Source organism: Lepisosteus oculatus, chromosome 7 (assembly GCF_040954835.1).
Source record: "Lepisosteus oculatus isolate fLepOcu1 chromosome 7, fLepOcu1.hap2, whole genome shotgun sequence".
NCBI lineage: Eukaryota > Metazoa > Chordata > Actinopteri > Semionotiformes > Lepisosteidae > Lepisosteus > Lepisosteus oculatus.
Window position 1 is genome coordinate 19818199 of NC_090702.1, and position 23978 is coordinate 19842176.

Sequence of the window (23978 nt, forward strand, 5' to 3'; positions counted from 1 at the left end):
TTCACTCATACAAACAGTATGATCAAGTAGATTCTTACAGTGCATGTTGATGTTGGCTGCAGCACTGAAGGTATCACTGTCCCAAGGCTGGCTAAGTCAGGTGCTGAGGTAGCTGAGTATTCAGTGCTCATGAACCGTGGTGTAGTTGTCACAATATCGTGAGTAGCTGCCTCAGTCTCTGAAGCTGCAGTAACGTTCAGTGGGGACTGGGTGGATTCAGCAGTGGTCAAAGGGCTTGTGGAAGCCAGTGGTAATTTAGTTTCAGTTACGGCAGTAGGTGAAGTAGCTGAGGTAGTCTGTATTGTTTGAACAGTAGTTGACACTAGGGTTGGAGTCAAAGGCTCTGATGTAGATCCTGTGTCCCCAGTAGATATCTGATGTACTGTGATAATAGGAGGAGTAGATCTTGGCTCAGTGGATGAAGGCAAGGCCATTGTGGTAGGAGTCAAAGCTTCCTTTGTAAGAGCAGAGGTTTCTGTAACATTCTCAGGGCCTCCATAGGTAAAGGGAGATGGCAGACGTGTAGTAGTTGCCCCCAAAATCTTTGTTGTGGTTGCTTCAGCACTAAGGGCAGGGTGAGCTGTTGATGGTGCTTCAGTGGAAAAGGTAGATAAGGCCTGTGAAGTTGTATATGTGACTGTCAACGTGGTCATGGATGTAGCTGGCAAAGTACTAAGTACTTGACTTGTGGCTGTGGTCACTGGTGCCAAAGAAGCTGTCGTCACTTCTGTGGTCTTTTCAGTAGTTTCTGTGGTTTGTCCAGTGGCCAGTGTTGGGAGAGCAGTCGTGGTAAGGAAAGGAATGGTATAAGCGGGTTCAGTCAGAGCAGAAGTCTGAACACTCGGTGTGCTGGGGGCTGGCGGCAAAGTAGACAGAGTGGTCAGCGGCGACAGAGGAGTTGCAGGAACTGGAATGGTGCCCACAGTAGTGGGTTCGTCAGTTGCAATGTGTTCAGTGGATGATGTCATATTTGTCAGGTGGTCTGTTCTAGCCGGAGTGCTTGGCTCAGTGGTGGCAGCTGATGTTGTGGCTGAAGCAGCTGTAGTTCTGTTGGATCTTGTCACAAACATGTAAGGGGTTGGCGTTGGGGGTAAAATAATGCCTGCGCAAATAAAAAAAACATTACCTATGTAATTATTTAAATATTTTAAACATTTATTGTATAGAAACACAAAATATTATTATATTTCATGTTATCAGAATAACAACAGTGGTTGATATGAGAGGGCAGTGGGTTCAGAAAAGATGGAGGTCTAGTCAGCTTGGCTGCCCTCTGTCACCTGACCAGTTGTGAGAAGGCAGTTAGTCAGGTGACAATTTAACCAGGAAGCAGAGCTTCTGTGTTGGTCTGATTTGCTATTCAGGGGAAAAATAAATCACCAGAGGCAGAAAGAGAGACTAACTAAGGGACTATGAAACAGTGATTCGTGGAGGGTGTTGGAGAGAGACTTGTGTTGAGGAGCTGTTTTTGAAGCCAATAAGTAGCTTAGCTGCCCGGCAATACTAATAGGGACAGAAGGAGTCTAGTCAGTGGCTAAGATTTTGTTTTGCTTGTTGTATTTTTGGGTGGCTGTGTATTTTTCCCTGTGTCGTAAATAAAAAAGAGCTTTTGAAACCTTACAGCTGTATTTGTATGCGTCGGCTTTCCTGGACCTGCCAATCAAAGATCCTGTTACAACATGCTGAGTAGGGTGTCACATTGATAACAGAATGACCTTCTATTTATACTGTATATTTCTTTTTTTCCCTGCTTGGAACTTGTTTTATTTTGGTTTTAATCTACCTCATGTTAATCCCCCACTGCCTACATAACAATGCTAATCAAAACATGAAAAGGCCTGTCTCTGTGGAGAAAACTGAAAATCGTATACTTACAATCTTCGGGGTACACACATCTTCTTGTTACCTCATCAAAGATCATGCTCTTAGGACACCGTGGAAAGCAGCCTTCTACCCTGTGTGAAGAATCACAAGCGTTGTTAACACATCTTTAAAGCTTGACTCCCGTGTCTATTTTTGGCCTTTTTTGTAATCCAGGATTTATTTTTTCTGCACATTTTTACACACTCATTTTAAGTCATTTTAAACATGCCTGGCTGTAGAATTATTGTCATTAATTTCATTAAACGTTGCCTCATAGAGAACTTGAATCTATGGAAGAGCTGGCTTACAGCTTACTAGCCAGAGTGATAGCACTACACACCGCTTGCAACAAATATTAAAAATGAGTTTCAATATTGGTAGTTTTACTTACGGGGGAAGAAAACTGCAACTGGCAGCATCAGGATCACTGCATGTTTTAACACAAGGACTGGCACAGGGGTGGTACTTCCACTCACACATCATCCTGTATGGAATAACAAAACTGCTCTCTGAAAAAGAAAAGAGTAGATATCCATAACATGATACCCGAGCACATTTAAAATGCAGTTATTGCAAACCTTAAAAACTGTTAAAAACATTCATCAAAGCTGTCATTTTAATGCGATAAAGCACACAGCTTTCATATTATTCCTTGTAATGTGCAAAGCATTTTTACATTATTTTGCCTTTTTATTTTGTATTTGATTTCTGCTGCCATATTCTCTGAGTGTTGGTTTGGTTAATACTTGTACTGTTTCTGTGGTTGATTCATTTAGAAGGTTTTCTTAACATGTTAAAAAGGTTTTGTATGAAGGATGGTGTTAGAAGTTTCATGAGGTTGTTTTCTATGAATATATGTATGTTGACACCACCTATGAAGCCAATGGCAGGATTTGTGCATCAGCAGCAATCACAATATTTCAATACAACGACATACAAGATCTGGAACATTTCCCAGGAACAGCTCTAAGTGTCAATCTTGAAAAAAACATTTTTAGATGAAACATCAAAACTTAATATTGAGTAAATGTGTTTTTAGTGATTTCCATATATTAAACATTCAGTAAAGAAGTTGTAAAGTATAAATATTGTATGTAAAGTATGTTATAAAGTATAATAATTTATTATTATAAGCAGTGAATGTAACTTTACATTATTAAGTAACACTTTACTATGTACTACTACAGAAACAGAAAAGCTAAATTAATCACTTTAAATTTAAATGGTTTCATCATTAGGGCGACACTGAATAATAAATTTGAGTCTTCTTTATAAAAACCAACAGTATTTTCCATACAGAAATGTTAGGTATAAAGGCTAGCTAGTCCCTTAGCAAAAAAAAATTTGGGTGGGCAGCTTTCTCATTTAAATTGAGTTCTTGCCTGATGATTGGATTGGTCACGCTCATGGTTTAAAATACCAGGGAACGAAGCCCTTGATTAGGGCACTTATGTTTGGATTGGGGTCTGGTGCCAGTGACATGGTTGGCACCACCCCAGTTCATTCTGAGAGCAGTAGAGCTTAGAGAGATGGAATGAAGCTCATAGCTGACAGAGCATGGAGTGCTGCCAGTTCAGAGACAGGGATTAAGCTGTTCATCCAAAACAAATATTTCTTTCTTAACCCTGACTTCACTGTCCTCTCTTTAGATCCCGCATGACCATTGGTGCTGATCTCCAAAAATGCCACAGTAGCATTAGATTATTTAGGACAACGTCTGACCAGTTCCTTTTTGCAGACTTCTCATTTCCAAAAAGCTCATTGCCACGGCCTGTACATATATCTCACACAAATGTTACAGGACATCAAGTTTAATTGTTTTATTCTTGACTAGATCAAGAAAATGCCCCCTGCTGCAACAAATCTAAATGGACTGCAGTATGATGGTCAGATGTACATTTCCAGTTAACCTCAAGTTAAAGTTTAGTTTTCTTAATTGTTTCCTAATGTGAAACAACACAGATGTTCAAGATTTCAACTTTTCAAGAGTCAAGTGCAGTAAAGTGGTTAATATTTACCCTTGCAAGCTAAGATTTTCGAACAAATTTAAAAATAATTCCTTATTCCCTTTTCATCTAAGACTACATTGCACTACAGGAAAAACCGAATGTCAGATTCACTGAAACAGGCTTCCCTGCATCACAAACTTAGGTTTTTCCAAACAAAGCAAGAAACTTAGAGGATCAGAGACAGCTTCTAAGATTGATAAGCTGTTTTATGAAAAATTAGAAGGCAGGAATTCCAGCCAGATTAATTAAACCAGCATTCTTTAATAACCATAATGCCAACTAATAATTATATTAAAATCACTTGTTCATTCAATTTTTCAGTACTTTTGCACAACAGTGAGGTAAACGTCACATTACATGAGATACAGATACAGTGTCTGCAAAGGTATTCAGAACCTTGTACAGTTTTCACATTTTGTTGCTTTGAAACTTCCATTATGACATTCTGAAACAGTGTCATGACTGCAATCTTTTCCACACACTCAAAAAACAAAAAAGAAGAAATAATTAATATTAAAGAAAAACTGAAATGTCATGATAGCATATGTATTCAAACTCTAATTGAATCCAGGTGGACAAGACCACCTTAACGACCCACACAATTGTTGAGTGTGCAGTAAAAGTAGATCAGATGATTTCAGAATAAATACTCTATAAGATCCTTCAATCAGGTAGTGAATTTCAAGTAAAGATTCAAATATGAAAAACAAGGAGATTTCAAAATAAGGAATCTGGTTAGAGACCCCACTTGTAACAAATTCGCCCCTGCGCATAACAGGGATCTTGGCCCCCCAGGCTGATGAAGGTCTTCTTTAGCTCAGCTGGCAGGACCCCTGTTGAGCGACGCCCAGAGATCAGGTTCAATCCCATGCGGTGAGGGACAAACTGGGCCGGGAGCAGCGAGGGCACAGGCCTGAGAACCCGAATTCGTGACACCACTAAGAGTCCTTGAAAGTCTCCTGCTGATTAAGATTTTATTCAGAATCTGTGTAAAGACTAAAACTGCTGTCTGTAAGTGATCCCCAAGAAACTTTAGAGTGATGGAGCAAACCTGCCAAGAAGAACACAAGTTCTTCTGCAAATCTGGTAGAGAACTACCCAAATAAACATGCATCTGTAATTCAAAACGTCAGTTTAAGCTTTCAGGTTTTGAAATAAATATTAAATGTGACAATGCTTAAAAAGGCCTGAATACATACTTTTGCAAAGCACTGTTGGAGGCTATAGTACAAACAGCAGATATAAAGTACAGTAATGCCGAATTTAGGGGCTTTTGTGCAAGAGCCCCATGTTAATGAAATCTGTGTAATTAAGAGCTAAAGACAAAAAAAAAGGATAATTCTGTAAATTGCAGTCAACACATCCTAACTTCTAAACAACAGCTGCAATGAAAATAAGGGAAACGGTTCTCTTCATATGAGGTAAAAGAAATGACTAACCCAAAACTGATAGCCAATAACCGAGCAGGAGCCACTATACATTTCAATGAAACGTGAAGAACAATTAAGAACAGCCTTCATTGAGACATTTACATTCTTTTTATTGAGATGGAAATTGAGTTATTCAAATTATACTGACCACAAACTTCCAAAATTCTCATTCCGTGGTGTAAAAATTATAATGCTTGTTATCTAAACTGTGCATGTTCTTTTCTTTCATACAATTTCAATTTCAATCAATTTTATTCTTATATAGTGCTTTTCCATTAGTGCACTGTCAAGACACTTTACATAAACTCTACATACAAAAATGCACAGAAGCAGTCAAAAGAATAATACAACAACATAGTCATAATAAATTGAAAAGAAAGTCTTAAGTTAGGTACTGAAGGCCATCAAGAACAAGTAAGTCTTTTATGTGCTGTAAAGCCTATATCTGGACCACTGTACAAGGAAATTGAGTAAATGAGACTTGCTTACCTTCGACTGTAAAGCTGCTAATATGTTTGAACTCCTCAGCATAGTCATAACCCACTGCTCTTATTTCTGTCCGGGTGAGAGTGAGAAAGAAGCCTTTCTCACTGTAGAGCTCGAAGGAGCTGTAGCCTGGGAGCCACAGGCCTTGGTGGTGGAAGAAAGTGGCTCTCCGTCGGAACTCCTCACCAGCGCTCCACTGCTCCAGCCGCAAAGTCCTGCTCTCCGAGATGCACAGGAAGTAGTTCGGTCTCTCGGCAGATTCAAACGAGACAATGGGGAGACCTTCAGGAGGACATGACCAATACATCTCAATCAAACTGCAAGTGTCAATCTTCTGTCAGCTAAACGCTGATGTTTCACCAAGTTATTTGATGAACGTCTTCAAATGTGACTTCCATTTCTACTTCAGCCTAAAACAAAACTTTTACGCCATGTATAAATTCCTCTACTCAAGTGTCCAACTGTCCATCCACCCATTTTCTAATTGCCTCTCCCAATTCAAGGTCACGGGGGAGCCACTTTCCCAGCAAGAAACAGGCAAGGCTGGGTACACCCTGGACAAGAGCAGAGTTCATCGCAGGGCAGATATACAGACAAAATCACAGGCACACACACATACCAGCAGCCAATTAACCCACTCATATTGTTTTGGACTGTGGGAGGAAACCCATACAAACCTCATGTACTTAGCACCCCAGGTCCTGAACAGAAGTGAGGTTCTCAGTCTGCAAGGCAGCGATGCTAACCACTGCCACCCTGTATCCAATTATACTATTATATATATTATATTATTGTGTAATAAATATAACTATGTTTTATGTGATTAAACCCATGTTGTGACGAACCCTTCAATCACATGATTTCATTCTCACTCCAAGGAATGAACACAGTAATTACACTTTTGTAATAAACTAAACTACTACTCTGTGGATAATGTATTTATATTTGAAATGGTTCCAAATATGGGAAGACATCCTTGCAATGTTACTTTAGTTTTATTACGTCAGGGAAACATAAATGACATTTGTCTTTCTTTTTGACAAAGTTCCTTCAGCTTTTGAACAGTTGGTAATGGTGGTTTTTCAAGGTTTCATTGGCACAAAAATACCTGAACAGCACTTTGACTGGCTTCCTTTTGAAATCATATCAGTTATCAGTGTGATAATTGTTTTAGAATATGATAAAGACTCCAAATAACACAGCGTGTGTAACAGGAGGAGGCAGTCAGGCACGTTAATCCACACTTGGAGGCATAATGTTACCACAGGGAATTGTTGTGGCTGATGTACTGTACGTTACTATAGTGCACAGTTGGAGGGTATTCTTTTATCAAATTAATACTTGCACAGAAACTGAATTGCTGAGCTACTTGCATATTCTCTACATGTCCAGTGTTATCCAGCCATCTGTGAAGGGTCATGGAAATTTAAAACTTGTCTTTATATCTGATACTGATCACACACAGTAACAGATATGGAAGGTGACACCTGACTGGGGTCATACTGATTTAGAGAGAGGTTGTTTAGGTTTAGACAGAGGCCTTGATCTTAAAAACCTTGGAAAAAAAATAAAACTGAATTTTCCTAAAGGCAGTTTTTTGGAAATGTACAAGGTACAAGGAATATAATTAGTCTTAAGTTTATGTCAATGTTTTTCTTGTGCCTCTTTAAGCATTTCACAGTTCCGGACAAAAGCCTTTCCTGACACGAGTCATGCAGGAGTAATGACTCATTGCAAAATGAACTAACAAGAACTAATGAGTGGTCATCCCAGTAAAATGACACTACTAGAAAAGCACTGTTTTGAATTAACTATATAAAAGATCTGCAAATTACCATTCTTTTTTTTCTTTTAGAACAATTTTTTTTTCATTTTGTTTTCAAATTTTAGAAAAAAATGGATATGGATGTGCGTCAGTGAGCTTTGCTGCCTCATAGATCTTGGGTTCAATTTCAGTCTGGAGTGACTTCTGCACGGCCTTTGCGCATTCTGCTTATGGGTGTTCGCCAGGTGCTCCAGTTTCCTCCCACAGTCCAAACACATGCTGTGCAGGTTAACTGGGTTCTCTAAGCTGTCCCCTATGTATGTACCCTGAAGGGGATTGGCGTCCTGGCTTGAGGCCATTGTTGGGTGGGTGAGGACCTGACTCGCTGAGACCCCCTATTGGCCTAAGTAGTTATTGAAAATGGATGGATGGAAGATAACTTTCATCAAGATCCTATTTACAGCTTCTCATTGCTTATACAAAAATATAAATAAAACTGCTTAATGCAACTACTTTCACCTTCATGTGACAGCTCAGAAACATTGTGTAAACAGAATTTGTTGTGCTATAGATATTTACTGTATATGTCCAGTGGGTCTCTTAAGAACAGGCTTAAAAAGCTGGGTAAATATGTGGTTCCTACAGTCCAAAAAACAAAGAATCTTCTGCCATACATACTGAGACAGGTATTAGATAAATCTGTAATATCTTGCAATGCAGACAGCATCTTTGAATGTTGGTAAATTAGCTGCTGAGAATACAAAGAAGAAATTCATAAAAAATGATACTTGCGTGAAAATCTGTCCTTATAAAGTCCTGCAGTTATCATGAAGTTAAACAGAACTGAGCCTTCAGCACTTATTTTAGGCAATGGAAAAACTTCACCACTGGTCAAGTTGGCCCCAAAAACCGTATCATTGTATGCAGAATTAAATAAAATATAAGGTCCTTCACCAAGCTCTGTAAACAATGAACAGTTTTGAGAATCATTTGAGGAATCCCTTATCACAAAAAATGTAAAATGGCTAATAATGTAAAAAATATATTAATACACATATAAAAGTGGTAGAAAAAGCACTTCACTACTTTTAGCAAAACCTACATTTAAAAACAGAAATGTATAAAAAGAAGCTGACACTTCTCATCTAAAATATGGAAATTTAATCTTGCAGAAAATAAATATTAAAAATATTTTAGAATACGTCTGTAACAAACATGTTTAATATTAGGTTTATTCCATGCTGAAAAGAGAAGAAAGAAAACACAACGTTTTGTTCCTTACATCCTTCTATCACTATATCTCACTATATCTTTTTTTACTTTTAACTCTTTACAAATAAACATGTGTCTTGTGCTTGTTAGCAATTCATCTGCAACAACAGCACAATTTTATTTCTGAAACTTGTATACCCATTCTTCTAACTGTAGAAGGCTAATTACATCATATGTTCCCACACTGGAAAATCCTGGCATATGGATAGCAGATGACATTTAGATGTTAGTTGCCACTAACACAGGTTATCTATTCAACAAAGATCAATTGGAAAACTTGATTGAGAGACCTAGGAGACTTGCTGGATTGTAGAAGATTATACAAATGCAGATAATTAATGTTAACTGGGGATTTTCAACTGTCATTCACTTCAATATTACTTGATAGATACAGTGTATATTTCAAATAATAGCTTAATTTTTATGAATTCAAATAATTGTGACATACCTTGGTTGTAATATTCACAGTCAAAGGCTGCAAATTAATAAAGAAATCAGAGAATTACATATCCAGAAAGGCTGAGTATCCATTCATCACACATGAGGGATGTATTACAAATTGATTACAATGTGATCTACTCTAGAAATGCCCTTCAGGTTATTGTGCACTATTGAAAAATATGAATTGGAACAGTTTTATAAATCACAATAAATCTACCGTTTATATTAAGCACTCAGCTTAATGCATCCACGATATCACAGCTGCATGTTTAAACAACACTTTCTCATTTCAATACTGATATAACTCAGAATGCAACCTAATTACTTCACTAAATAAGTCAAGTGTATTTGTGGGTGCCCTCTTTTATATACAGATCAATGTGGTTAGTTAGAACAGAATTTGCCAGTGAAACAGTATATAGTCTTACAAAGAACAGCAGCCACAGGACAGACATGCCTTGGTATGGACAGGCTACTCACAGCACACAGTAGGAGACCTCCAATGAACAGCTACCCCCCGCTGACAGCACTTATGAGCATAGGCAGCTATGCTGGTGCACAGACACTCACAGTCTCCACCCCGGTTACAGTTACAGGTGTCAGTCAGGCAGTTTTTGTAGAACCATGTCACATCAACCTGGAAAACAAAACATCAACTTCTACTTGTCGACCCTCAATACAGTGTTCCAAATCTTTGGCTTTCCAAACTAGTTTGAGATCTTGACCTAAAGAATCAGATTACCATAATTTGGCCACCATTTGTTAGCCTAACTCTTACATTTACAGAACACGTAATAAGTAATAAGTAGAAAAGAACATTGTTTAACTTTTTGCTAATTTTGTATAAAAATTAGTATGTAGACTTGCATTCAAAAATTAGTTTTTTTTCATTTTTTGCTCAATAAGGGTGTTGAAACCTTTAGTGAGGCTGTTTTTCTCCCATGTTATTTTAATACCAACTGACATAATCCTCTGCCTTCTTTGGGAGCTGACAGAAGGGAAAGTGTTGGAATGCTCAATCAATAGGACTTCAACGGGCTAAAGCTTGTAGTTGTTCACAAAGTAAAAAACTGTGGCAATACTACCATCTAGTGGTCAAGTGAATGTACTTCTTTCTAAATGTCTAACCTGTTTAAAAATGTCATTTTACTTAGGTCCTATACTTGAGAAAATACTCTAAAATATTTTTTGAAATATAACATCTGTAGCAGGCTACCTACCACATTGTGACAGGCTGCAAATACGTCACTGTATAAAACTGCACATTCTCTTTTGGCATATGGCTGCCTGCTCAGGTCTCCTTCGCATGGTCTCTTCACAACAAATTCACTCGCACACTGAAAAAAAAAAAACATGGACTATATAGCTCTTACATTTTGTGTTTTGAAAGTCCACCTTTCCAGCCCTGCTATCCAGTTTCTTATAGGTATCATATAGCAAACTTAAGAGCAAGTGAGCAAGCAAGAACTTTAATCCAGTGATGTCAGAAAGTAGGTACATGTTATCACTCCGGGGAGAAAAAACCCAATTAATCTGATTAAACTGTAAGGCCATAAAAAGAAACACATTGTTAAATTCATATTTATTAAAAGGTATCCCTAGGAGTCTGTGCGAAGCCTGTTGTTTGTATCAGTGGGTTGATTTGAAGTCTAGGGAACAAGATCTACCTGTACCTCACAGTTTACTCATGATAACACTAAATACTCAGGTTACAATGATGGCCAGTTAAAGAACATAAAATAGACTGCCCCTTTTTGTAAGAATTTTTAAGATGAACACAATTTGTCTGGACTGAGCAGCTCAGAAACTGAACTCCTGTATTACCTGATCTCGATGATAATCATGGTAAAAGACACTACTTTGCATGGAAGCATGATTAATAATAATACATCTTTTAATTATTTTTTTATTCCAACAGCAAAACCAAAATGTGTGGTTTCCCAGCTTATTAATATCACCTTGTAACACATACACAGAATACACTGTATTTCTGTCCATTGTGTTCATTACCTGTCCAAGGGCCCAGCTGTCTCCAAAAGCCTGAGCATTGCTCACCTCCATGTTATTGGATGTAGTCATGTCATTTACTGTTATTTTGTCAAAATTACCACACATCCCAGTCAGCAGACCCTAAGGTTTAGGATAGAGCATTAGTAGCAATAATAATAATAATAATAATAATAATAATAATAATAATAATTTTTACATGATATGCCCCAAATGATATGATAATGAAGCTACAAAAGCATACTCTGAATATAGTTTATATGGCTAAATAAGCTTTTTTAAATTTCTTTTTGCTAATATAGGACATTTTAAAATTCTGGTTAAAGCATTTCAACTTTCTTCTGTTCCATTATTAAGGATAAGATTTACTCTAAACAAAGCCCATGAAGATGACTACTGAACTTGTAGAACTATTCATTTGGTGCCCTTCAAAATGTACAGTATGTTCTACAGTCTAGCAATATGTTCGTGTTCATGCAGCAGAATTCATCCATCCATTCTCTAACTACCTTATCCAATAAACCAGAGTACCTGAAGGAAACCCAAACATTGGGAGAACATACAAACTCCACACAGACAGCACCAAAGGATTTGAACTCAGGGACCTAGAGCTACGAGGCAGTAATGCTTCCCACTGTACCACTGCTGCATCCTAAGAGCAATTAATACTTGCCGAACATTGCCAGGAATGTATTAATCTTGGAGAGTCTATAAGTATTAATGACAGTAATTAATTCAGTGAAGGATATTTTCCACTCAGAGCAGTGGATGATTGTGCAAATTCTTTAAAGAAAGTCTTAATCTTAACCCTAACATATACCAAATCCAAAGGGTTAGGTTTCCCACAAAACACAGGCAATTTTTGATCGCATGACTGTGTTTTCGGTCGGGATGTCATAAATCACTGAACTGAGTTTTGTTAACTACACACATGTACAGGTATAAAGTGTTTCCCCAGAACATTACAGGGAAATTAGGGCTGCTGTCGATGCTCACCTTCCACTGAGGTCCTGCCTGAATGTGTACTGTGGTCTTCTTGTCCCACAGGATGGTGATCTCCTGTTTTGGGAAGTGAACCACTAAGTAGTAGCCAGCTTTCCACAACTGAAACTCGTAACCTTTCCCAATTACAGTAGATGAGCTCTGTAACACAAACATGCACAAAATACAGAAAGTGATGGAGAGAGGCCTCAAATATGAACATAAGATAGAAATGAGAGATGGCCATTAAACCCATTTAGGTTTCTGAGAGATTTTTGGTCTGATTAAATCAAGCACATCTGGTTCATCTAATGCCTTGTTTCAGACTCCTACAACTCTTTGTACAAAAAAAGCATCTCCTGTTCTCAGTTTTAAATGACCCTTCCTGTAGTGTTCAATAGTGTCCTTTTGTTCGTGTTTCACTGTTAATTCTGAAGTCCTTTAGGGTGACCTTGCCAGTGCCTTTGAGGGTTTTTAATACTTAAATTCTTCTCTGTTCAAGACTGAAAAGTTTCAGATCTTTCATTCTGTTTGTGGAAGACATTTCTTTCAGCCTGGGAGTATATCTGTTGGTTTTATTTTTGACGATTTCCAGAACAGCAATGTATTTTTGTAAAATGGTTATCACACCTACAGTATGACCACATTTCCCCCACACTGAATTTTTATAACTGATTTCCCATGTCAAATACAATATTGATGGGAAGATAGTGCCATATAAATTAATAATACAGCATCCTCAAGATATAATTGTGTGGTATCTAGTGTAATACTATATATTACACTGCACATTTGTAGAAATGATTCATGTATTGTTAATTAATTATAAAATAACAATAACATTCATGCATGGAGCAGTTTAAAAGTTTATTTTTGTCCTTTTGGTTTGTCTAGCTGTAACTTGTTATATACTACTAACTACAAAAATACACTGTCTACACTTGCATACTTTGCAGTGAAAGCCCTTTCAACAGAATTCAGGTCTGATGTTTTGGGGTTTATCCCTCTTTTCTCAAAATTGCTAAATCTATTGCTACATCTAACAAGTGCATGACACTTAAGAGGTACTGACCGGTTTTCCTGAGTTGTCACTGAAATAGATCTTTGTGAGTCCAACATAAATCACCAGGTATTTCATACAAATTATTCTGCTTTCATAGCAATCCTTATTTTGAGTTGTTATGGAGACTTCTGTGCCATTGATACTCTGGAATCATTTTAGAAGACAATAATATTACTCTTAATTACTGTCAGACATACCACCTGTTTTAGCTAAAAAAGTCACTATACATGGCGTGACAAATTAATAATTAATAACTAATTATACAGTGCCTTTTATGAAGATCCCTGGATAGAACACACTAGCAAGACAAGAAATGTGTATAGTCTAGAAAGAATTGTACATTTATTCCTAAACATGTTTCAAGTATCCCAAAAAAAGCTAAAGAAATTCAGTTTAATGGGGACAATAAACACTACCTATATACGCTTGATGTATACATTAAACAAACATTATCCAATTAAATTACTTACTCAATTTAATTTATTTCGTAACTTTTTGTAGAGAAATTAATTCTACACCAAAATACACTGATTTTGGAAGCATTAATGATGCATTCTTTAAAGCTGTAATTTCCCAGTACTGTCTTAAGTGATGTTTTGTTTCTGTCATCTGTGTACAACGTCACATGTGCCTTGTTAGTGCATAATGATATTATCAGTGATGATTACTGGCATTCCTGCAGATCCGTCTGGTCTTCTGGGAACCCCTGGCCTTTAAAGCCAAGTATTCAGTAGAAACAAGAGGCTATTCTTGGGCCGTTGTCATGAAAAGAATACATGCTTACTTAAAAATAAATTGATTTAACAGCCTCCGGCCATAAAGCAATGGATGTATATTGTTCTGCTAAAACCAATTCACCTGTTCAATTGCATCCCAGACTTTTCTTCGTAATGTACATATAATATATTTGAAAATGCACTTTAAAAACACTCTTATGGTGCCACCGAAGGTCTGGGAATAAAGGAAGCAGCAAACTGATTGGAACAAGTTCGCCTTTGTTTGGTATGTTGACTTTGCCCTGTTTATCCAATGGATTTGACATTTCATTGGATTACATTACAGCAATCCTGTTCTAATTAAAAATGCCTCTGATTTTCCCAAGATTAGGGCTTTGAAAATGTGCACATATCTGTTTTCCAGTGATTCAATCTACCCTGCCGAGAACTGCTTTGAGGTATCAAGAGTGTAGAGCTCACCACAGTGCTGGATGCCCTGACTGCTTGCTTTACATTCAGAGCACTGAATAAAAACTTAATTTTAACCATCAAGAAACTGACAAATACACAACTCACTTATGCTTACACACAATGCCTTTAAGAATGCTGCATGTGTGACTGTTTAATCAAGCAAGTGCCAAGAATCCACCAGTTACTCTTGACTACAAGGTACCTCAGTTATTTTGTTTTGCTTTCCTACTTTCCCAAGAAAACAGGCTTTCATACTAATAGTCTAATAGACTAATAATCTCTGAACAATAATAAAGGAGTGGAAAAAAATAATTTCTTAACCACCATATTTTCTTACAATGTGCCCTTTATTGTACATCCTGTTTTCTGCAAAATTAAAATAATGGAAAAAGAGCTATAGACATCTGGGTTTTCTAAATATATTAACAATTAAATTACTGCAGCTAATGTCTAACTGTAGAAAAATGTTATATTCTGGAACATCAGTACTTCTACGTCACGCTATAGAACTGGTAACAACTCAGTTGTATGTTTAATACTACAATTCTGTACATCTTAGTTTTATCATGTGACAAAATAACTTTATAGGGTACACAAATGTGCAATACAAAACAAATTATTAGTATATGTATATTCCACCTGCCATAATCTTTAAGTCAGAGCGATAAAAACAGTAAAAAGATTTTAAATTACACATCATTTTGTTTGTGTAGGAAAGCCTACCTTCACTAAATAGACCTGGCAATCGCTGACATAATCATATTCCAGCCCATCAAAAGTGTGGTAATGGCGGTCACTGTAAACAGTGCAAACTGATGGGCAGGGATAGTAGGTGCAGTTAAAATACCCTCGATGGCAAACACTGGAAACAAGACAAAGAATTTCCCAGTTTAGTTAGAGACAAGCTGCTGTACTTATTCCAGCTCTTATTTAAACAAATTTCAAACAAACATAATAAAAAAACAATTTAGATTTCAACAAAACCTTTATCAGACAACATATAATTCTGGGGGCATTTCTGTATGGATTTCTTAAAAATTACTTTTTAACAAATGCATACACAAATATATTGGTAACATAATATGAAATTAAAATATATTTATAATATAATAATATATATATATATCGCATAACCCTGAAATTTTAAATGACGTTATACACTACATTTGCAACAATCACATAATATTTCACACAGAATCTTTAGAGTTTTTAAATTAAGTGGTGGAAAAATGATATTGTCCTGGGAAGAACAAAAGAAGAAAAAAAAACGCTCAGAAAATGAAGTTACTGAATGATAACTATTTCTTGTGCTCCGAAAAGTCTTTTCTTGATGAGTTCTATGACTCAAGGTGACCTCCAAACTTGAATGTGGAAAAACACCAAACTCAAAAAGCAAGGAACAAAGCCAACATCGAATAATTGTGTCTAGTTGAAATGTTAAAGTTCATACCAAAAGAGGCATGTTGAAGTTTCATTTTTCACTGATACCAGGGTTTGTTTCTGTCATTCCTTGTTCATTACAATCAGGAAAATATAGCTATATTCTGCAATAAATAAAAACTATTTCTCTGGAACATATTCACAATAACCACATGCATAAAAGCAAGTTAAATACAATTGAATGCAAGGGATATTATTCTATAAATTACTAACTACTAATTGTGAAAATAAGTATGGGTACACTTTCCTCCAGAAACACTATGACTATTTGTAATTTTGTTAGTAGTTGAAGTCCACCTAGTGACAAACAGATATATATATATATCCATTTTTTTATTTTCAATTCATTACTTTCTGTTACAGTAAGTTTGCACATACCATTTATAACAAGGTGTGGCCACTATTTCTCCTGGTAAATACTCTTGTCCTAGCCAGGCACACGGACAATTTTCTGGAAAATAGCACTCTTGTTTGTGCCTCACCAACCTTTAAAGAAAAAAAGGCAACAGAGAACAAAAGGCATTTTTGCTGACCTAATTCAACGAAGTCGGTTTGGTCACTAGTTTTACCACTCTGTAAAACAAAATTTGTATGTACAGTGATTATTTTCAGCAAACATATTTTTAGAGACACTTAATTGAGCAATATTTTTAGATTTAAGTTAAAACTGGCCCAGCAATGTTAAACTTGCTATTATTTTCTTTCCATCTCATCAGCAATTATAAATTAATTACCCCAGTAACACATGATATTTGTTCCATACTCAATCTATTCCAATCTAAACACTAACAGAATAAAGTAAACAGGTAAAATGAAAGAAAAAAAGGAAACATCATCATTGCATAAGGATTCAAACCATTTGTTGTGGCAAACCTCAATTAATTTAAATGCACAAAATAACATTAACAAACCACATACTGTAGTTGAGTGGCCTCTGTGTGCAATAATAGTGGATCCAAGGATTAAAAAGACACTTGTCTCTGTGAAGTAACTTGGTCAGGCAGTGAATTTCAAACAAGGACTCAACCATTAAGAACCTTTCATAGCACGTCCGGGATAATGTTTAAAAAATCATATCAGGAGAAAGATACAAACAATATTGAGCTTCTGAATATCCCTGTGAGCACAGTCCACTCAAGAAATGGAAAGTGCATCGTACCACCCAGAAACTGCCTGTATCAGGTTGGCAATTTACACTGAGCAGTGGGGCAAGGAAATATCTGCCAATGTGAGGCTAACGACAATAATTGGAAGGAGCTATAGTTCAATAAGTAAGAGGATAAATACGCATCGGTCATCAATATCCCTGTCACTTTACAAAGTTAACCTGTGAGGCTGAGTGGAAAATCCATCTCATCAATCTGGAACTTTCCAAGCATTATGTTTGGCACAACCAAAAAAAGCAGCACCCACAGTCAGTATTGCTTCATACTACAAAGACACTTCCCCTCAGCAGGCAGGACTGGAAAGCTTATTAGGACAGAGAAAACTACATGCCAATCTTAGATGAAAACAAACTAAATAGACTGCTGAAGACTTCAAACTGGTGTGATAATTCACCCTTCAGCAGGACAATAATCCAAAGCACAAGGCAGAAGCTACACTGAACTCGCTTAAGAATAAGGAAGTGAATGTCCTTGAGTGGCCCAGTTAAAGCCCTGACTTGAATCCTATAAAGAATTTGCGGAAAGACTTGAAAACTTCTGCCCATAAGCGAAAGCAAGTAACTTGAGAGAGCTTGAGCTAGTCTGCCAAGAAGAATGGGCCAAACCTACACCAGACCAGTGTGCAAAGCTAATAGAGACTGACCCAAAAAGACTAATTCCTGACAAAGTCACTTCAAATTTCAGGTCTGAATACTTATGCCATCAATATATGCATTTTGTCTCTATTTTCTGTGGACATTTACTGTAACTTACTGTACCTACCCCCTAGAAGTCTTCAGTGTGAGAATTCTAGTATTGAATTTCAGATGGCATAAATGTGTATAATTTTGTAATTTCACAAAATGGAACAGCTTAGGAAGGGTCTGAATATTTTTAAGGTACATAGTTAGTTTTATATATGCATAATAGCATTATATATTCAATGAGGTTTCACTTGTTCATTATTTTCTTAAAATGTTTAAAAATGCCTCACCAAATGAAAAGAAAATGAAAGAGAAAACATTTCACTGTAATGCCTGTAAACTACTTACATTTTGATAATGCTTCATATATATTATATTGAAGTATTGTAGAATTTAAAAATATTTGAAAAAGGATTGCTTAGACTGCTTTCTTAAGACACTACAACACAAATACATTTAAAAATATTTAACATTAAACAAGTGTCCTGCATTCACAAAGCATTAATTTCCTGGAGGCTATAATGAAACACAAAAGACACTAATTTTAATAAATAATGACTACAGCTTCACAGCTTTTAATCTGAGAGGGCATATAAAACCATGACAAATAAGTATTGGAACCTAAAGTACAGTATACATTGTAATTTTAATACATCCTGTGCTGTGGACTGTGATTTAAATTTAATTTGCATTGCATTCCCTTTAAAAGTTAGAGCAATAGTATTATGCTTTCATAAACCCTTTAAGGATCAGGACACTATATTAAAGAAACCAGATTCCATCTACAGTACATTTGGCATCATTTGCATGACTATCTTTTCATTTCCACTGAATTTCTGAATACATCAGAACTGTGACTGCTTTATGTCAGCCAATAAAGCTGGCGACTGACTGAAACAGCTCTATGCCTGCAGAGCACCTACCCTGGTGGACACCCGCAGCCTGGCACACAGGGTGTCATGGGCGGGCAGGTGAGGTTCATCATCAGGTTGCGACACGTCAGTTCGCATGCGATGCCAGTGCGGGGCTGTCCAGGCTGGTGCTCCCTGCAGTTGAAATATGTCTTTCCTGGAGGACACTCTCCTGGCTCCGGATCTGCAACAACCAGCGCCTTCAATTCACCTTATACAACCCTTTCTCACAGTTTCTTATACTGTATCCACAGGTCTTTATGCTGTACCCACAGGTCCTTATACAACCCTTTCTCACAGTTTCTTATACTGTATCCACAGGTCTTTATACAGCCCTTTCTCACAGTTCTTTATACTGTACCCACAGGTCTTTATACTGTACACACAGGTCCTTATACAACCCTTTCTCACAGTTGAGAATACTGCTTGGACATCAGTGCCTTTTTTGTTTGCCTTTTGCAACTATTAACAAAACAATAAATAAATAAATCTATAAGATGTATTTTAATAAATCTTAAAATACACCTCATATTCCACATTATTTGTAATATTTTTATATCAATGCACAGCCATTCATTTATTAATTTTTATTCTTATCGTTGTCCTAAAGCCATCCTAGCATTGTCATGTCAGGTGGATTCAAATTCATGGAGTCTTAGGTTCTAAACACTTCTCAGGGGTAAAACAATAGTGCTACAGTACATGTGTACAATAGTGAAATAAAAACGTAAGGGAAAACATTACCCGGTTCTTGAGGTGCACATTCCATCCGGCCATTTCTGCAGAGGCTGTTGATTTAAAGAGTTCTGGCTTACTTTTTTCTATTACAGCACCTTGCAGACAAGTGTGAGACTCAACAGAAATGAACACATGACATCGCAATTATCCCATCCATCCATTTTTAGAAAATCCCTTATCCCCAGTAAGAGACATGGCAATTCAGAGTTCATCCCAGAAACACATGGTGCAAACATATACCGTAAATGGCATCATAACAATTCTAAGAAAATGAGAAAATGAACTAGGTCTGTAAACATTAAGAGTCAATTTGTTTTGCACAGCATACTAAACTTCAGTGATTAAAATAATGGGCTGAAAACGTATTCTCAACCATCAATAATTCTCGAATTATTAAATAATATGATGCCTATATGAAACAATGACAGAAAGTTTAATAATACAGAATACAATTCAAGATTAGACAGGTGGGATGAAGCCATTAAAATCATATTTTAGACATGAAGAACGTTAATTACCAGGGGCCGGATGCACTGAAAGAAACTTCTCCAGGCTGGTACACGGAGCCCATGAAGTAGCAGTGGCATTGGGAACTGCAAGCAAAAAGAAGTATTATGCTTCTGCTCTGTTCTATTAAAATGTATTCCACTGCTATGCAATTTGCTTTGTAATTTTAATACTTTTGTTCACCGCTTATTCCAAAGAAATGGTTAGATAAAATGATCATGACACTGTATGCTGTCAGGAATGGTAAATGCCTGTACCATTTTTACATAAAGTGCTGTTAGAAGGAAAAACATTTTTGAAATACAGGCATAATATCATAATGATCATATTCTTTTTGATTCCATCGTTTTTTTAACCATTTTTTAACGTTTTTAAAGTCTTCAAAAGGCCTCGTCATCACAGATCCTTTCAAAACAAATGAAAAAATAAACTTTACACACTGCAACAGAGGGTTATCAACTAAATCCAACAGTGTTTTACAAAACCCAACCAGTGTACCCTCTACTTCAGCAATGAGCATGCTTGACAAACCACTGATCGGAGCACATGCCTCCTGTCAGCAGTATACATCCTTGGGCCCCACTCTCATGGTGACATCCCCTTAAAAGATGACTACTGTTCATATCACATGAGGAGGGCGATTCTGTGGAAGCTGTAGATGCCTACACTGTGACACAGCGCTGCCGGATGTCATCGTAGTATGCCCCTTCAGAGCAGTTGCAGCCCTCTGCGCAGTCTTCATCACAGTGGTCATCGCTAGAGAGGGACTGGCATGTCTTTCCACAAGTCGATGTGCAGGTGTGATACTGCATTCCACCCAGGCACACCATACCTGCATGCAGAACATTGCACCAAAGATAGAGAGATTCCTGTTTGCCCAATGTAACAACAGTTATGGTCCACTGTTCAAAAACAAAGGTGCTTGCGTATATCTATGCAACTTGTCGTGAATGCATCCATCTTTTTCTTTTTAAATATTGCCCTTCATGAAGTATTATTCATTTGAACATTTCCAGATTGCTGTAACAGACTGAAGTACTAATAATGTACAGTGATATGGAAGTAATATAATTAAAACTTCTGTTAAAAGAATAGATTCAGTTTTGACAGTTCATCCTAACCAGTGAAAACCTGAGTCCCTCCTACAGGGCAGCAGATTATTATAATAATCAATAACCAATGGTATTTGTATAGTTCCCAATATATGCTGTTCATTACAAAAAATCTCAAAGCTCCATTAATGCACCGGCAGCTTCCTACACATTAGATCAGACAGATCACAAAGACGTGACAGATTTCAGCAGTTGAATTAACAGGTAAATTTAGGGAGGCCAGATTGTATAAGATCAGAGTAGAGCTTACCCAGGTGTCCAAGAACAACACCACTACTGTTTTGAAAAGTGTCATGGGACCCTTGAAAACAATTAAACGTCTCATCTGCAGGACAGCAACTCTTACTGCACATGTTCATCTTGCTGCAGCAGATCGAATAGTTAAACCTCATGTGCCACCAACTCCACCTGCAGTAACAAGCTGGTTTTCTTTTGATTTCCACCCTCCCAGTATTGAACAGGGACGAGTTCTGGCTACAAGGTGGCAATGCTACTGCTGGAGCTAAACATCAGTCTTGAAAGCTGTTTGATCACAAGCCATTGAATTCTTCATTAGAAACCAAAGCAGTTTTCCCTGAACAATGGTAACATGAAATCAATTGATGAAAAACTAATAGGAGTTTAAGAAATATAGATTGTATCCTCAAAGTGTAACAGTAACGTACAAACAGTACAAAATTAAACAGTAGATCAATTTTAGTTATTTCACTTTGTGAAAAAGGGTTCAGAAGTGGTAAGCCACAATCCACAATTTGTGCCTTTTTTCCCAGCTGTTTCACTTACCACATTCAGAGACGTGTGCTCTAAATTTGATGACAACCTTGTGCTTGGCACAGACATACGCGTAGTGTGCAAGAGCAGTGCACAGGCAGTTACTCCCACATCTGCAGGCTTGGAATCGGCACTGCTGGAAATAGATGCTGGGACTGACGTAGGAGTGACATGGGGCGAACAGGTCTTCGTTGATGAAGTCACACTGCGAGGCATAGAAAACTACAACACACACAGCTATTAGAAAGCCTTCTAAGAGCTTAAGATTTTAAAATTAAGCCACTTTCTCTTAAAACATCTGTCAGATAAACTCAATATTAAAAATGTTTGTAATATACAGTAATTTTTTTTCTCCAGCAAATGGGGGCAACAGTTCTTCTGTGAAAGAGCAACTACTTATTCCAAAGAGACATATTCCCCTAGTACAATTAAAAATGTACCATTTTGCTGGTTCATTTCACAAGGATCAATGATGGGAATATTAACTGGGCTTGTACAAGCAGACGAGACCTTCCATGCATTGATGTGAAGTTGAGGAGTACCCTCAATCATTCCCGATGGTGATCTGAAACAGTTTAAAATACAAGTTATGTTTAACAGCAATTCACATACTGTATTTGACAATGCTTGTATTGTGAAAGAACATTAAAGAATATTAAAGAATATTAGAACATAAGACAGTTACAAATCGGGGCTTTTACACTTAATAGGCATTTGATCTCAAGAATCAGGACATCAAGTTCAGTAACATGGCTGCATAGCTCTACAACATCTTGATTTTTTTTATTTTAAACACACTCAAAAATGCAGAAAACACACATTCACACATTCTTATCATTAATAGTGCGCTGAGATTTAGTACAGACCCTGAAGACCTAGTATACTAGATATACTGTATATATAGTTTAAATGATCATTGTTTTTAAGTGTTTGGCCACTGCAAATGTGAGTCACTTAAAAAACCAGTCGGATTACGAACAAGATCGGATTCAGCCATAAGTATGGTGGGAAAAACATAAAGCAAATGCCAGATGGACCTACAGATTTTCTAAAGACAATCAAATACTATGTGAATCCCAGAGGAATTTTTGAAGAGCTGTTGAAGGAGAATGACAAAGACATTGATATGAATAGTGTCCAAGACATGCCAGGAGATGATTCAGTAAAGAGGCACTTTGATTTCTCAGCTTTCAAAATGCTCTTTTAGATCTGGAGGATTGTCCAAGGTGTCATTGCTTAAATTTTTCTCCAATCAACAAGATTAATCATAGAATGATTTTTGCTGCCAATTCAAACATTTTACATGCGATTATGAAGAAATTGCTTAACATTTTCAGAATGTAGGTGTTGGAGCTTATTTGTTCCGCTCTATTTCTTAATATCTCTTTTAATTTCAGTCGATCATTGCTTCTCTTAAATATTGAAATGTATTTCACTAAATAAAGCAATAAATAATAGTCACAACAGAAAAGACTTCCAGTATAAAGTCACAATACTAATAGAGACACTACAGGAAACTCACAAAGCTTTAAATCGCAATTGAAACTCTAGAATTTCTTGCTAGAAGGAGGCATCTTTTAAAACACAAAACATCAAAGACCATTTTCAGAATATTTACCTCAAAGTTATTTAGCTCATCAAGTTTCAATTTAAATATGTTATATTGCTTCAAAAATGCTTTTAAAAATACGTGGACTACAACTTAATTTTGTGCCCCTGTATCTTTTTATTACTAATCTAAAACATTAGTTCAACCAGTTGCATTTTCAAATCAGTAGATATAATGTGTCCTTTAAAAATACAACTACTGATGAACTAATATTAGGAGGAATTGTAAAAATCAATATTACAGGTTTGTCATTAAGCAATTTATAATTCTCTTTGGTCAAAGTCTTTTCACAACAACTCAATATAAACAATGTATGAGTAGCCAATATAAAATGTAGATAATCAATCAATTTACCAATCAAATCTCACTGACTCATCATCAGGTGTTTCTTATCATTAAAATTATTTGTTCAAAAGGTTGTCTTTTGCACTACAAGGCTCACCTTACTAGTACCACGTTTCTGTAAAATGAAGGCAAACTATTGAGTGGCAAACATTGTATAAATACAATTATCAACCTTAAATACACTTATCACTT

The 23978-nt window shown here is 36.6% G+C and overlaps 1 protein-coding gene across 1 annotated transcript in view; it reads right to left on the bottom strand.

Annotated features, from left to right (window-relative positions):
• The window catches only part of otogl (otogelin-like), a 74718-nt gene that overhangs the window by 21412 nt on the left and 29328 nt on the right, over nt 1-23978 (bottom strand). The window contains exons 18-36 of the mRNA XM_015352926.2: nt 22273-22397; nt 21845-22054; nt 20616-20781; nt 19961-20035; nt 19449-19492; nt 18717-18888; nt 16323-16430; nt 15228-15366; nt 13327-13461; nt 12270-12416; nt 11277-11396; nt 10487-10603; nt 9747-9903; nt 9274-9300; nt 8346-8513; nt 5792-6070; nt 2255-2372; nt 1876-1955; nt 39-1102 (exon numbers count right to left, since the gene is read on the bottom strand). Coding sequence (XP_015208412.2) covers nt 39-1102; nt 1876-1955; nt 2255-2372; nt 5792-6070; nt 8346-8513; nt 9274-9300; nt 9747-9903; nt 10487-10603; nt 11277-11396; nt 12270-12416; nt 13327-13461; nt 15228-15366; nt 16323-16430; nt 18717-18888; nt 19449-19492; nt 19961-20035; nt 20616-20781; nt 21845-22054; nt 22273-22397 — 3451 coding nt within the window. The remainder of the gene's footprint in view (nt 1-38; nt 1103-1875; nt 1956-2254; nt 2373-5791; nt 6071-8345; nt 8514-9273; nt 9301-9746; nt 9904-10486; nt 10604-11276; nt 11397-12269; nt 12417-13326; nt 13462-15227; nt 15367-16322; nt 16431-18716; nt 18889-19448; nt 19493-19960; nt 20036-20615; nt 20782-21844; nt 22055-22272; nt 22398-23978) is intronic.